Source organism: Myotis nattereri (genome assembly GCF_964212035.1).
Source record: "Myotis nattereri genome assembly, chromosome: 9".
NCBI lineage: Eukaryota > Metazoa > Chordata > Mammalia > Chiroptera > Vespertilionidae > Myotis > Myotis nattereri.
The window spans coordinates 57,074,708-57,090,500 of record NC_138084.1 but is presented as its reverse complement, the minus strand read 5'-3'; the positions used below and the strand labels follow the sequence as shown (position 1 = coordinate 57,090,500).

Here is a 15,793-nt window from a genome sequence, read left to right as displayed (position 1 = left end):
CTTTAACTTTTTCTTCTTCTTCCTTTTCTTAAAGGATAGCTTTCAGCATTTCATATAATACTGGTTTCATGGTGATGAACTCCTTTAGCTTTTTCTTATCTGTGAAGCTCTTTATCTGACCTTCAATTCTGAATGATAGCTTTGCTGGATAAAATCACCTTGGTTATAGGTTCTTGCTATTCATCACTTTGAATATTTCTTGCCACTCCCTTCTGGCCTGCATACTTTCTGTTGAGAAATCAGCTGACAGTTGTATGGGTACTCCCTTGTAGGTAACTGACTGTCTTTTTCTCTTGCTGCTTTTAAGATTCTCTCTTTGTTTTTGCTCTTGGCATTTTAATTATGATGTGTCTTGGTATGGTCCTCTTTGGATTCCCTTTGTTTGGGGTTCTCTGCACTTCCTGGACTTGGAAGCCTATTTCTTTCATCAGGTAAGGGAAGTTTTCTGTCATTATTTCTTCAAATAGGTTTTCAATATCTTGCCCTCTCTCTTCTTCTGGCACCCCTATAATTCGGATGTTGGTACGCTTGAAGCTGTCCCAGAGGCTCCTTTGTATTTTTGGATTCTTTTTTCATTTTGCTTTTCTGGTTGGGTGTTTTTTGCTTCTTCGTATTTCAAATCTTTGACTTGATTCTTGTGATCCTCTAGTCTGCTGTTGGAACTCTGCATAATATCCTTTACTGCAGTAAGTGTATGCTTAATTTCTAGTTGGTCCTTTTTCATAACCTCGAGGGTCTCACTAGATTTCTTGAGGGTCTCATTACATTTATCAGCGGTCTCACCAGAGTTTTTGAGGGTCTTACTAAATTTATCAGAAGTTTCTAGAAAGTTCTTGAAAAACCTTAAAAGTGTGGTTTTGAACTCTATATCCAGTAGTTTGCTTTCCTCCATTTCTGTCATTTCTGACCTGTTTCTTTGTCTCCGCATTTTTATGTTTCCCTGTGTTGGTAGAGTGGCTTTGTGTGCTAGGTGTCCTATAAGGCCCAGTGGCTCAGCCTCCCCAATTACCTGAGTTGGACACTCTTGGTGCCCCCCTTTGTGGGTTTTGTGCACAGTCTTGTTGTAGTTAAGCCTTGATTGTTGTAGGTATCACTGGGAGGAATTGACCTCCAGGGCAATTGGCTGTGAGAGTCAGCTGTGTCTATGGTGGGAGAGCTTCTGTGCTGAAGACGCCCTTATGAGGCAAGACTTGCTTCAGTGGGGCTTTGGTGCTCACTGAGTCTGCCCCCTGATTGTGTCCCTTATGGATTTGAGGAGTTGTAATGGGATGGTCCCGCTCTGACCACTGGGTACACTGGCTCTTGGATCTCTAAGGAGGTGCTAATTTAGCCTCTGCCTGAGGCTACACAGCAGGAGCTACGAGGAGATCTGCAGATTCCTCTTCCTTGTTTGGGGTTTGGAGGTGCCCAAATGAGGCCCAGCTGTGAAGCAATGCAAGCTGTTGTGGGGCCTTGGGCCTTCTCTTGGAAGTTCTGGGTCTGTCTGGCCCAGCTGCAGTTTGTTAGGTAATTTTCAGAATGCGAAGGGCCTTGACATTCATATGCAAAAGCCTCTGCCACATCTTTGGTAGGGCAGGGTTTTAGGGAATCAGCAGGGCAGAGCAAGCAGCTATGGCTGATCCTCAGCCCTGCCCTAAGGGGCCTTGCATCTCAGTGTCCCCGTAATCTCTGCAAGCACCTTTGAGAGAAAGCCCCCTCGAGTTCTGAGTTCTTCCCACTGCCAGATAGTCCAGTTTCTCCCTGTATGAGTCTGGTTCCCCAGGGATTCACCCGGAACTGGAGTTCAGAGCAGTTGGGGGCTTGTGACTCCCTCCCGATTAAAAAAGACAGCTGCTTCCTCAGTTGCCAGCCCTTGCCCCGTGCGTCTCCGTACCTCTGCACTTCCGCACCTCCTCTGAGTCCCAGTGTGTTTTTCTCTTCACTTCTAGTTGTAGAATTTCCACTCAGCCAGCCTTCCTGAGGTTCTGGATGATGTCCATTTTGTCTTTAGTTGTATTTTTGAATTTGTTGAGGGAGGCAGCAATTTCTGGTGTTTACCTATGCCGCTATCTTGGTTTCTCCCTCCATGTTCTTTTGTGTGGTGATTTATTGAACCTGGCCACATTTACATCTCAAAGCTGTGAGAAAGTTTGTAAGTCACTGGTCTTGCATGAGAGTTCCCCTGTTGTTGTCTCTGGACAGGCTGAGTCCCTGGGATTTAACAAGTTCACCATAGTTTATTCTTCCTCCCAAACCCTGGAATGTCCTTGGACTCTGCTAACTCCTGTGTGGCCAACTGCGCTTCACCCACTGGACACACCGTGTCTATGTGCACCCTCAAGGTTCTGCTGAGTTTGGCAAAGCCGGATCTACCCCAGACTCCCATTCTCTGGAACAGCTGTGGAGGTTGACCATCTTCTGAAGAATCCTGGGCTTTGGTTCCCCTCCAGTCTCCCTCCCTTTTCTTTTCTTTCTACCCTTCTCCCACCCAACGCCCTCTCCTGCTAAACCAGGCCCCTTTGACCAATTAGGTCAGCAGAGACTCAAAAAATGGTTATGATCTTTCTGAGTCATTGATATGTTTAAAATGCTATCACCAGTATTTGTTCACAAATATACTAAAGGTAACCGATATCTGACTTTTTTTCTAATATTGTTCATTCAACCAATTGAGGGTTTGAGGTTACTGTTTTCTGCACTTGTCTTAGTAATTATATCAAAACATTTTAAGCAAAACATGTTTTTATGGCCTAGTAAAAGTGTGTGGAGTTGGTGAATGAAGTTGGGGATGGTTGTTGGGTTCTGCTTGACTCCCTGGCTGGGGAATTGGATACGTATAGACATTTATCTTCAGGATGACTGGGTGGAAATCATTTGGCACTGGGCTTAGCAGTAGTACCCGACTTGCTGGGAGATATGAGCAAGCAGAGGACAAAAGTACCATCAAATTTTTTCTCTTCAAGTCTTCTTGCTGTTTTAAAGCTCTATGCATGAATATATTTTTATATTTTAATATATTTTATTGATTTCAGAGAGAAAAGGAGAGGGAGAGAGAGATAGAAACATCAATGATGAGAGAGAATCATTGATCAGCTGTCTCCTGCACACTCCTGAGGGTATCGAGCCCACAACTCAGGCATATGCCCTGACCGGAAATCCAACCGTGACCTCCTGGTTCATAGGTAGATGCGCAACCACAGAGCCATTCCAGTCGGGCTATATGTATAATTCATGTGGTTAATTCCCTGATTCATTTCAATAAGCAGATCCATTAAACAAATTAACAAGATTATTTCAATTGGTAATATGTGGGTGTTATAGTAATCATTATGGTACTTAATGTTAGGACCTTAGAATGTAAGACTTAAAGCATGTAACCCTGTGTGGACTGTTATAGTAATGTTAGATTAGGAATGCTGTGTGGGACCCAGGAATGCACCCTTGGAGCTCTGCTTGGTACTGATAAACAACCTATCTGATGGGAACGCTCAAAGCCTGTACACACCCATAGATTAATAGACCCCGGGTGGATCCACATATGGCAGCCGCTAATAACACACACACCAACGAAGACCATGTCTACAGAGGGGTATAAGATCAGACAGTTTGATGGACCCAGCAGCTCATAGCTCTCCTGTCGCCAGAGCGTGAGGACCTGTGTGTGCTCACGTCTTGGCTCCCAACACGAAACTCTGCCCAATTAACTGTCGATCGACAAAGGAGCCAGCAGCCAAGGGCGCTGTCTACCCCTGTGTGTGTGTCAGCAAGCATCGCCGGGTGGATCCTACCCAGCATCTGAGTCCCATCAGGAACTGGTAAATAAACCCCCTGTGTGCTTGCATCTAACCTGTTTGTCTGTGTGTAATTTCTCCGGCTCGCCTCAGATCTCGGTGCTGTCTTTGTGAAAGTGTCTGACCAGAAGGTATTGGCGCAAGCCTCAAGCGGATGGTCCAGACCACCTGTGCATGTCCCACTTAGGAGCAGCACCTGTATGGAAACCCCCCACACCTCGACATAGGTGACAGGCCTTAAATACATAAGAAATAGAAAATTATGTGGGACAGTGGGGATGGGAGGGATGGGACAGTAGGGCAGAATTGGCAGGGGTGGCCTGGGTTCTGGTGATCATGGAAATCTTAGAGCAGGAAACCTCTCTGAGACACAACTGACAAAAGGAGTTGGTTTCCACTTAGAGAAAACAGCAAATGTAATAGCTCTACTGTGGAATAGAAAGGAAGCTTGTTTGTATGAGTCATAGAATAGAAGAAGGAGAACCATAGAACCTTTTGACTCTTATTAGGTATTTGAATATTCTTCTTTTTTTAAATCACTAATTTATTAAGTATTTCTATTGATTTCAGAGAAGAAAGGGGGGAGAGAGAGAGATCGAAACATCATTGATTGGCTGCCTCCTGCATGCCCCCTACTGGGGATTGATCCCTCAACCTGGGTATGTACCCTTGATCAGAATCGAACCCAGGACACTTTGGTCCACATGCCGATGCTCTGTCCACTGAGCCAAACCACCTAGGGCTGTATTTGAATATTTTTAAATTTGAAATAAGGCATTGGCAATTTAAAACAGCACTTCAGATGATGTGACATCCATATTCAATCCGCATAGCTCTGTGGACAATGGGGGAGAAGTACTTAGAGTATCTAAGTGATACAGGGAGAGCTGATGGTTATTTTGACTTAGTCTTTATTATTGAAGATGCACAGATTGGACAAACTCAGAATAAATTTTGGAAATTGAAAATGGTAGTTTGGATACAGAAGGAAACATTTCAAAGAAGCAAACCACCTTTCCCCTGGCCCCAGCCCTCTCTTACAGAATTTCAGTAACCCTCGGGCACATGAAGCACCAAATAAAAAAGTGAAGAGCAGTGAATACCCTCCTGTGAAGCCAGTGAGTGTGTAATTGGTGAAAACTGTTGAGAAACAGTAGCAAGGTAAAATTTGAATTCACATTCACATCTATGACCAGGAGATTAATTTGTAGGCACTGGTGTGGGGTCCTCCAATAGATGTGTGGGCGAATGTTCACAGCAGCGGAGTAAGAGGTCAGAAGAGGAAACAATGCAAAGAAGACACGTCTGTACAATTGAATGCAGCCCGCAAACAAAACAAAGTCCAGCTCTGTGCGTGACACAATCAAGGGAAAAATACACACAGGAGGGTACATGAAAACATTCTCTCTTAAAGGCTTATTTTTAAAGGTCCTATAAAACATTCCCATTGGTACATTATGAATATTCTGTGTTCCTGTCTCTTAAAGGTTCATAAAACCTTTAAGAGACAAGTGGCAAAGGAAGAAACACAGTCAACTCAATATCAAACTTTAAGTACAGTCAATTCCGCTCGGCTTTGAGTTTACAAATATTCTTTAAAAAAGAAAAAGAGGGGGCACTTGAAACTAAAGAGAAAATGAACAAATGGGACTACATCAAAATAAAAAGCTTCTGCACAGCAAAAGAAACCATCAACAAAACAAGGAGAAAACCCACTGTGTGGGAAAACATATTTGCCAATGTCATATCTGATAAAGGCCTAATCTCCAAAATTTATAGGGAACTCATACAACTTAACAAAAGGAAGATAAACAATCCAATCAAAAAATGGGCAAAGGACCTAAATAGACACCTTTCAAAAGAGGACATTCAGAAAGCCAAGAGACATATGAAAACATGCTCAAAGTCACTAATCATCCGAGAGATGCAAATCAAAACAACAATGAGGTACCATCTCACACCTGTCAGACTGGCTATCATCAACAAATCAACAAACGACAAGTGCTGGAGAGGATGTGGAGAAAAAGGAACACTTGTGCACTGCTGGTGGGAATGCAGACTGGTGCAGCCACTATGGAAGACAGTATGGCGTTTCCTTAAAAAACTGAAAATGGAACTCCCATTTGACCCTGTGATCCCACTTCTAGGAATATATCCCAAGAAACCAGAAACACCAATCAGAAAGGATATATGCACCCCTATGTTCATAGCAGCACAATTCACCATAGCTAAGATCTGGAAACAGCCTAAGTGCCCATCAGTAGATGAATGGATTAGAAAACAGTGGTACATCTACACGATGGAATACTATGCTGCTCTAAAAAGGAAGGAACTCTTACCATTTGCAACGTCATGGATGGAACTGGAGAGCATTATGCTAAGTGAAATAAGCCAGTCAATGAAGGAAAAATACCACATGATCTCACTCATTCATGGATAATAGAGACCATTATAAACTTTTGAACAATAATAGATACAGAGGCAGAGCTGCCTCAAACAGATTGTCAAACTGCAGCGGGAAGGCCGGGGAGGGTTGGGGGGCAGGAGGTAGGGGGGTAAGAGATGAACCTAAGGACTTGTATGCATGCATATAAGCATAACCAATGGACATAAGACACTGGGGGATAGGGGAGGCTGGGGGACTAGGGCGGGGGGATAAAATGGACACATATGTAATACCCTTTGTAATACTTTAAGCAATAAAAAAAAAGAAAAAAAAAAAAAGAAAAAGAGGAAAAGGTACCCCTAATGTTCAAATTTATATAACTGTAGTCCTAATATAGTTAGGACTTTCGGCCATTTTAAAAAACAGGTACAGTTTTAATTTCATATTGTTTACTGAAATTAATATGCTTGTAGTTTGGACAGGGTTAGTAGAAGAGGCAGATGAGGCAGTGCTCCCGAAGGAGGAGCCTGAGTCAGGTACCGAATGACTGGCAATAGAGTGTTCCTTGACCTGAGACGTGTTTCTACTTTGTTCATTCTACGTTTATTAATATATGTGAATAGTTCTTAATATGTTTAAGTTAAGCTGTACAAATATGCTTTGTGAATTCATATAAGAACATATTTTATAATTAAAAAATGTTAAACCTTCCTGCTTTAAAAAAATTATCATGTACTGGTTTATAGAATTGTTTGTTTTATATTGCGCTGTATTTTAGACTGTTTTTAAAAATAGATTATATTTCTAATTTTTTTCATTCTTCTATTCTTCGTTGACACCTTCTCTTATCTATTATTTTATTACACTTAGTGATACTTTATTTTTTAGAACAGTTTTAGATTTAAAAAAATTGATCAGAGAATTGAGAGAGTTCCCCCGATATAACTACCCCCATGCTACCTCATTCATGGTTTCCCCTATTATTAATACCTTACAATACTGTGGTACATTTGTTACAGTTAATGAATCAAGGCCTATACGTTATTTAATAAATCTCTTATTCAGATTTCCTCAGTTTTTACTCAATGTCCTTTTTATGTTCCAAGATCACATTAGACCCTAACCGGTTTGGCTGAGTGGACAGAGCGTCGGCCTGTGGACTGAAGGGTTCCAGGTTTGATTCCAGTCAAGGCTATGTACCTTGGTTGGGGGCACATCCTCAGTATGGGGTATGCAGGAGGCAGCTGATTGATGTTTCTCTCATTGATGTTTCTAACTATCCCTATCCCTTCCTATCTGTAAAAAAATCAATAAAATATATATTTTTTAAAAAAGATCACATCCGAAATTCCAAGTTACATTTACTTTTATTGTCTCTTTAGGTTTCTCTATACTGTCATAGATTCTCAGAATAGTTTTTGACAAAATGTTTATATGGAAAATTGACAATTTTGGAAAATATTGCTAAGGTGTATTGTAGGATGCCAATCTGTTGGAATTTGATGTGTGTTTTTTTTTTAAATGTTTAAATTGTTATTAGAGAGAGAGAGAGATCAACCTTCGAGTAGAACATTGATTGGCTGCCTTCTGCACACTTCCCATTGGAGATCTAGCCCAAAACCCAGGCATGTGCATTAACCAGGAATCAAACTAGCAAACCATAAGCTTATGGGACTACACCCAACCAACTGACCCACACCAGTCAGGGTGTTTGATGTTTTTCTTATGATTAACCAGGGTCTATGTGTTTTTTAGAGGCAGATTATAAAGATGAATTTTTAGATATTTTTGTAGATATTATGTGGAAAATAATTTTCAAATAAATATGGTTAGCTCACTTTTTATTGTTGACCTTTTTTTTCTCTTTAAAAACTTTTTTTTTAAACCAAAAGACACCAGATCAGAAATTCAATTGACATTTCTCTCTCTTTCTCCTATACTTTCATCTTTGTTTTTCCACCTGACAAGTAGAAAATCTGAGGAAATGTCTTATGTCCGGCCTTGTCCAAAAGCCAAAAATCTAGTTCATGTTCCTTTCAGACCCAAGGATTATCACCTTAATCGGAATTCCCTAATAAAGAGAAAAAGTAAATAATGGCAACCAAAAATTGCCCAAACCCAGAAAATCCCAAACATCAACTGAACTTGAGCAGATGTTTCTTTCTTTTTTAAAAAAATGTATGTTTAATGTTAAAGGGAGGACAGATACCCTCCTTTTGATAGGGGGCACCTACAATGTAATAGAGCACCTGAATTAATCTGAAAATAATATTATTTTATTTGTCACTGAGCAAAAAAATAATGCGATTAGAAGTCAGGAAAACAGTGACTTAGCCAGGCAGTCTGGAGGGGGACGGAGGGAGACCTTTTATCGCTGCCTTTCAATTTTATTAGATTGCGATCTAGAGGGTTCTCACTATGTTAATTGTGTGGAATTTTTTTTTCATTTATTTTTTTATTTTATTATTTATTGGCTGAGGGGAGAGTAGTAAATGGGCCTCCACCCCAGCCCCTACCCTCACTGAGCCAATACTTCTACCCTTGCTGTCCCAAGGACAGCCCCTGAACCAGTGGTTCTCAACCTTCCTAATGCCGCGACCCTTTAATACAGTTCTTCATGTTGTGGTGACCCCCCAATTTCATTGTTACAAATTGAACATAATTAAAGCATTAGGTCTCTGGGTGTTCCTCAAAACTCCCATTAGGTGCTTGCCTAGGAGACCCCTCTCTGGCCACCAGGAGTGTAGAACCTTCCAATTCACTTTGAGGGGCAAGATGACAGCCCCCAAGGGAGACAAGATCCACTGCTGTTAGCACCTGTTTCAACTGCTGCTACAGCAAACAGCAGTCCTTGGGTTTAGGTGCTTGGTGTGTGGAATTTTTATTGGTTTTTATTTTGTGGTCTTATATGGATAAGATTTTGTAAGTGTTTCATACGTATTTAAGAGCATTTTCCATTTGTTGTGTGGTTGCAGGTTACGTGATCAAAGTTGTTGCAGTTATTCAAACTTTCATAGCATTTAATTTTCTTCTCTGATTATCTATCAGGTTCTGAGAAAATGATATTAATGACTGCTAGTCTAGGGTGGGTTATCTTTTCTAATATTGGTTTTGTTTGCCTTACTCACTCCTTTATTTTTAGCACATTCCTTTATTTTTAACATCCTAATCTGCTTAATGATTGGAGTTTAGTTTTTACTTTGATATAAAAGGTGGCCTACTCAAAGTGAAAGGATTAACGAGGGCTCCTCCCCAGATCCCACTGGGTGGGCAATGAGGAGATTACTATGGCCCCGGTATAAAGCCAGGCCCAGGAGGATGTAGGCTGCATTGGAAGGCCAGCTCTCAAGCAGATACTGTCTCTCTGGATCCTGCAGTACCATCACCGGGAATTGGGATTTTGCTGGTGGAAGGTAGGTCACTTGATTTCTGCTATTTGTGCTTGTGAGCAAAAGAGCTATTTTCCTATTACAAGTCTAAAGAACTGACTATAGTTTTATATTATTTACCATGGAGAAATATGCATCTGAATATCATTCCCTAGAACTAAAGCAAGTTTTTATTCTTTTAAAAATCAATTGATTTATTTAGAGAGAGAGCGGGAGGAATAGAGAGAGATGGAAACTTCGATGAGAGTGCTTTTGATCAGTAGCCCCCTGCGTGCCCCTTACGCAGAATCGAATTCATAATCTGGGCATGTATCCTGACGGGGAGTTCATCTGGAGACCTCTGGGATCATGGATCGATGCTCAACCCTGAGCCACACCTGCCAGGCGGAAAAACACAGTTTAAAAATAAAAACTTTTTATTTTTCTTGGGAGAGGGAGAGAGAGAGAGAGAGAGAGAGAGAGAGAGAGAGAGAGAGAGAGAGAGAAACATCAATGTTGAGAGAGAATCATTGATCGGCTGCCTCCTGCATATCCCCCATTGGGGATCAAGCCCACAACCCAGGCATGTGCCTTGACCAGGAGTCGACCATGATCTACTGGTTCATAGGTTGATTCTTAACCATGGAGGCACACTAGCTGGGGCATATATGTACTTTTGAGAAAATGATTTATTTTACTTTTCAAAATTATTATCAACAAGGTGTTCATAAGATTAAACTCTAATTTTTTAAGACTCACCCTGGTGCATTTTTAGATGTGTCCCCTATTTTATTATATTGTGCTTATTTATTTGTACTTTCCACACTTATGTCTTTTCATTTCTAATGGTCTTTTCTAAGAATCAGGTTTTAGAATAATTTCTGTTAGGTGTGTGTGTGTGTGTGTTTAATTATTTATGAATATTCTGTGTTCTTGACTTCCGGTTTAGCTTTTAAACTTCCTTGAGGAAACTTCCCACTACAGCGGGGTGAGAAGCCATCCAGGCACTCCAGCCTGTGATCCAGGAGAAGCCTCAGAGACCCTAACACTCCAACTGAGGAGACTCACAGTGCTTCAGGCTGAGACCCGCTCCCCCCCCCCCCCCCCCCAAAGCTTCTGCTCCTGAGCCACACCTGTCCGGCTGAAAAAAAACAGTTTAAAAGTTAACACTTTTGGCCTGGAGAACAGAGGCGGGACCCGGGGTGGGAGCGGCGGCGGCGGTGGCACGTTGGAGGCGGCCATGGCAAAGCAATACGACTCAGTGGCGTACCCCTTCTGTGATGAGGTGACCAAATATGAGATGCTCACGAAGATCGGCCAAGGCACTTTTGGGGAGGTGTTTAAGGCAAAGCATCGCCTGACCGGCCAAAAGGTGGCTCTGAAGAAAGTCCTGATGGAGAATGAGAAGGAGGGGTTCCCCATCACAGCCTTGCGGGAAATCAAGATCCTCCAGCTTCTAAAACATGAGAATGTGGTCAACTTGATTGAGATCTGTCGAGCCAAAGCTTCCCCCTATAACCGCCGCAAAGGCAGCATATACCTGGTGTTCGACTTCTGCGAGCATGACCTTGCTGGGCTACTGAGCAACGTGTCAGTCAAGTTCACACTGTCTGAGATCAAGAAGGTCATGCAGATGCTCCTCAATGGCCTCTACTACATCCATAGGAACAAGATCCTGCACAGGGACTTGAAGCCAGCTAACGTGCTCATCACCCGAGACGGGGTCCTGAAACTGGCAGACTTTGGGCTGGCCAGGGCCTTCAGTCTGGCCAAGAACAGCCAGCCCACCCGCTATACCAACCGTGTGGTGACACTCTGGTACCGGCCCCCGGAGCTATTGCTCGGGGCGCGGAACTACGGCCCCCCCATTGACCTGTGGGGTGCTGGATGCATCATGGCGGAGATGTGGACCCGCAGCCCTATCATGCAGGGCAACACGGAGCAGCGCCAGCTTGCCCTCATCAGCCAGCTCTGTGGCTCCATCACCTCTGAGGTGTGGCCAAATGTGCACAAGTACGAGCTGTTTGAGAAACTGGAGCTAGTGAAGGGCCAGAAGCGGAAGGTGAAGGATAGGCTGAAGGCCTACGTGCGAGACCCCTATGCACTGGACCTCATGGACACGTTGCTGGTGCTGGACCCTGCGCAGCGCATCGACAGCGATGATGCCCTCAACCATGACTTCTTCTGGTCTGACCCCATGCCCTCAGACCTCAAGGGCATGCTCTCTACCCACCAGACATCCATGTTCCAGTACCTGGCACCACCACGCCCCAAGGGCTGCCAGGTCACCCAGCCTTCCACTAACCAGAGCCGCAATCCCACCCATACCAACCAGACGGAGTTCGAGCGTGTCTTCTGAGTGGCGGCGCTGCTGCTTTTCCTTAGGGCTCTATTTCTGCTCTGTGACTCACGCTGTGGAGACAATGGGGCATTTGAGTTTTTTCTCCAGTGCATATGTTGTCTTATACCCACCTGGACATTGGGAATGCCATCTGAGTGGACTGGAGTAAAGCTTTGGCTCAATGTCCAGGAAGGCACTGAGGGTGCCTCCCTGGTTCCCTGGCTCTGGAGAATGTCCAGAGCGCCTCCACTTACCTTAGGACAGGGATGAGGTGGGGAGAGGTGCACCCCACCAGTATCTTTCTAGGTTCCCAGCATGATGGGAGGAGGGACAGGTCCTCACCCATTCCTGGTTTTTCTCTTGGCCTAAGCAACTTGCATGGGGAACACCAGCCTAGAATATGGGCTGCTCTTGGTCTGAGCCTCAGAGGCGCTGGGGCTGGCAAAAACCTGATTTCTTTAGTAGGAGAATTTTATCACAGCACCTCTCAGCCAAGCAGCAATCTGGGCTGGCCTTGTCCACAGTCAAGATGCTTTATCCCCTAAGAATGACCCATTTGTTAAGCTGCCAGATGTTTCTACTACTATGACAAGCAGGGCTCCCAGTTGCTAGCCAAATGGACCTCCCCATTGGGCAGCTGCCCTGGAATGCTGTGGTACCTCTCAGGCATTCTCAGCCCACTCCTAGATGCCATGGACACGGTTGGTTTTGATATCATCTTCAGGATCCCTCCCCTGCCATAGTGTGCCTTGATAAGGAGAACATTCTCACGTGTTCTAAACTAAATTACACCAGCATATAGATAGATAGATAGATAGATAGATAGATAGATAGATAGATAGATAGAACTGTTAGACTCTTAATGATGGCTTGGAGCCAACTACCAAAGGAGAGCTCACATTCCTGTGGCTGTCTTTGGAAGTGTGTATTAGTTTCCAGATGACTTGTTCTGCAGATTCCTAAGACCCTGGTTTCCACTGGACCCTGGTTCCCACTGGACGTGCTGCAGCCACAACTGAGCCCAGCAGCTTCTCTTACTCGGCAGCTCTGTCACACCTACACACGGCTCAGGCCTCTGCTCAGGCTGGAACTAGAACTTTACCCAATGAGTCTGACAGCCAGTACTGCCTTGAGGATGTTTGTAATTTGTTAAATAATATGTTTGTATCGATTTTATACAGAGAGAATGGGAGAGGGATAGAGAGATAGACACATCTAACTCCAGGAGCCTCCGCTGTTTACACGTGGGCTTTCTGGACCACTGCCCACAGCCAGTCTCCAGGAGCACGCCTTTCTTCATTCAAATTCTGCTCCTATCCCAGAGCTGGCCTCCTCCTTCTCTCACCCTTTTGCCTATAGGTCATGTAAATTTATCTTAGATTAACTCTTTTTCTCCCCCCCCCCCCCTCAACCCTCCCACCATTTGATGTATAAAAAGCTTGCAATACTCTGGGACAATGGGCATGTTGTCTTTTCTACCATACTGCTGGAGGTTTAGACTCCATGCCTCAAGATGGGTCTTGTTTTTGGTGAGCATTTTGATTAATAAAACCTTACTTACAATAAAGACTTTCAGCCGTGGAAGTGAAATTTTTTTATCAGCTTCTAGCCTCCACAATTATTTGGGGCCAACATCAGGTGATTCTGAGGACCTAGCTGAGCCATATCTGAGCCTCTGAGTCACTGAACATGCTACAGCTACATCTGAGCCCAGGAGCCTTCTCTCTTCTGCAGATCTGACTCACCTACTCCCAGGCCACTGCTCAGGTCTCTGCTCATACCTGAAACTAGACCATTACCCAATGAGCCTGTCAGCCAGTTCTGCCTTAGGGATGATCATAATTTTTTAAAAAAATATGCTTTTTGCCCTACCCTCACAGTTCAGTGTTTGAGCACCTACCCATGAACTTTGTTAATGTAAAAAAAAAACATCGAAACTTGTAAAGAATTTTTGTGAGTTTATTTGAGACACACTGTCGAAATATGCCGGGAAGCAGAACCTCAATGAATTGAGATAATGTTCTGGAGAGTGGAGGGTTACATCTGTATTTATACATTGCAATCAAAGGAAAGGGATGTAGGTGGGTTACATGAAATTCATTGGTGATAGATTAAGGAGGTGGGATTAAGCAAAGCGGAGAAACCTCTGGGATAGGATAAAAAGTGAAATGATGGACATGTGCTTCTCCTACACAGGTGGATACAGGATAGCTTAACATAATTAACAGTTGACAATTAACTTGATAACAATGACAATGAGGGAATATCCTGGTGCCACTTGTTGTGCCCTGAGGGGTCCGGGGGTAAAAAGAAAGTTACAAGTTACCCAGACATCTCACAGATATGTTATCTTAGAGGCCAAAAGGCGAATGGGCTCAGTAAGGACCAAAGTTGATCTTTGTCAGGGAAAATATCGGCTTAGGACATGACTACCCATTATAACCTGTTTGTAGTTAAATATTTAATTTTCAGACCTTCTTTTGTGGTTATTTTAGGTCTCTGAGTTTGCAAGACTGACACGCAGGCTTCCCCTGAGCGTGTCAGGTTAGCATGTGGCTCCTTTCGTCCACAACTTGCAAGTGGTGTTTTGATCCCCAGTCAGGGCACATGCCAGTGTTCAGGGCTTGATCCCCAGGAAGGGCCATGCAGGAGGCAGCCGGTCAATGATTCTCTCTTATTGATGTTTCAATCTCTCTTTCCCTCTCCCTTCCTCTCTGAATCAATAAAAACATATTAAAACAATAAATAAATAAAACTATGTTTTTATTGATTTTTGAGAGAGAGAAAGGGAGAAGGATAGAGAGAAACATTAGAGAGAAACATAGATCAGCTGCCTGATCCCACTGAGGATGGAGCCCACAATCCAGGCATGTGCCCTGACTGGGAACGAAGCCGGGGACCTCTTTAGAAGCCCTGGGCACAGTCACTGCTGGCAGCCTGAGCATAGCTTCCTCTTTTCTCACCTGAGCGTCTCCTCCCCCACATCCCAGCTCCAGGCCCCCAGCGATGCCTGTTATGATGAAGAAGGTCTGAGAAGGCGGCTCCCCTCTCAGGGTCAGGGGCTCAGGCAGGCCCTCGTGCTGCACATGGCACGTGTATCTCTGCTCCGCTCCAGGGGGCACCCCCACGGCCACGGCCGCCCACTTCTGGAAGGTCCCGTCCCCCGCAGGCCTGGTCTCCACCAGCTCCATGTCCTGGGTCTGGTCCTCCCCGTCACGCTGCCAGGTAAGGGCGATCTCCGCAGGGTAGAAGCCCAGCGCCCAGCACCTCGGGGTGACCTCAAGGTCAGAGATGGGGCGGCGGGTCCCGTGTGCCTTTGGAGGGTCTGCGCGCTGCAGGGTCTCCTTCCCTTTTTCCAGGAAAACGCGGAGCCACTCCATGCGGGAGCCCTTCAGGTAGCTCTTGGGGTGCTCAGCGTCACAGCTGATGTGAGCCGCCCTGTGGGCCGCGGTCCGGGAGGTCAGGTCCTCGTTCAGGGCGCTGCAGCCGGCGCCATCGTAGGCGGATTGTCCGTATTGTCCGTACCGCGTTGGAGGCGTCCGTGAGTCCCACGTCGCAGCCATACATGACCTGGAAGGTGTGAGACCCGTCCTCGCTCTGGTTGCGGGATGTCCAGGCTCACTCGCTAATTCTGTGCGGATCCTTTGAACTTCCCCGGTTCTCTGTCCCAGAACTTCGGGTCCTCCCGCTCCACGCACGGCAGCGGCATCCACGGCCCACGGCTCCGTCATCGGACTCGAACCGCATGCTTTGCGTGTGTCCATGGAGCCGAAGGCGAGGTACCCGGGCTCCCCGAGGCCGGGCCCGGACACGACGGTGCAGAAATACCCCAGGGAGTGGGACCGCCCCAGCTGGGGGTCAGGACCAGCGCCCCCGAGAGCAGCAGGAGGGGGTGGGGGACTTCATGACCCGCATCCTCGGCGTTGGG

General features: G+C 44.9%; 1 protein-coding gene and 1 pseudogene across 2 annotated transcripts; one reads left to right on the top strand and one right to left on the bottom strand.

Moving 5' to 3' along the window:
* Window positions 1-10,764: 10,764 nt before the first annotated feature.
* Window positions 10,765-11,883, top strand: LOC308524606 (cyclin-dependent kinase 9-like; the record flags this gene model as incomplete). Its single annotated transcript, XM_081099165.1, has 1 exon — window positions 10,765-11,883. One exon carries the CDS (start codon window positions 10,765-10,767, stop codon window positions 11,881-11,883), a length of 1,119 nt encoding a protein of 372 aa, XP_080955291.1.
* A 2,886-nt stretch (window positions 11,884-14,769) lies between these two features.
* Window positions 14,770-15,780, bottom strand: LOC308525520 (patr class I histocompatibility antigen, A-126 alpha chain-like; annotated as a pseudogene). The gene has a single exon. The product of its transcript is annotated as a patr class I histocompatibility antigen, A-126 alpha chain-like (transcript).
* Between the last annotated feature and the right edge of the window lie 13 nt (window positions 15,781-15,793).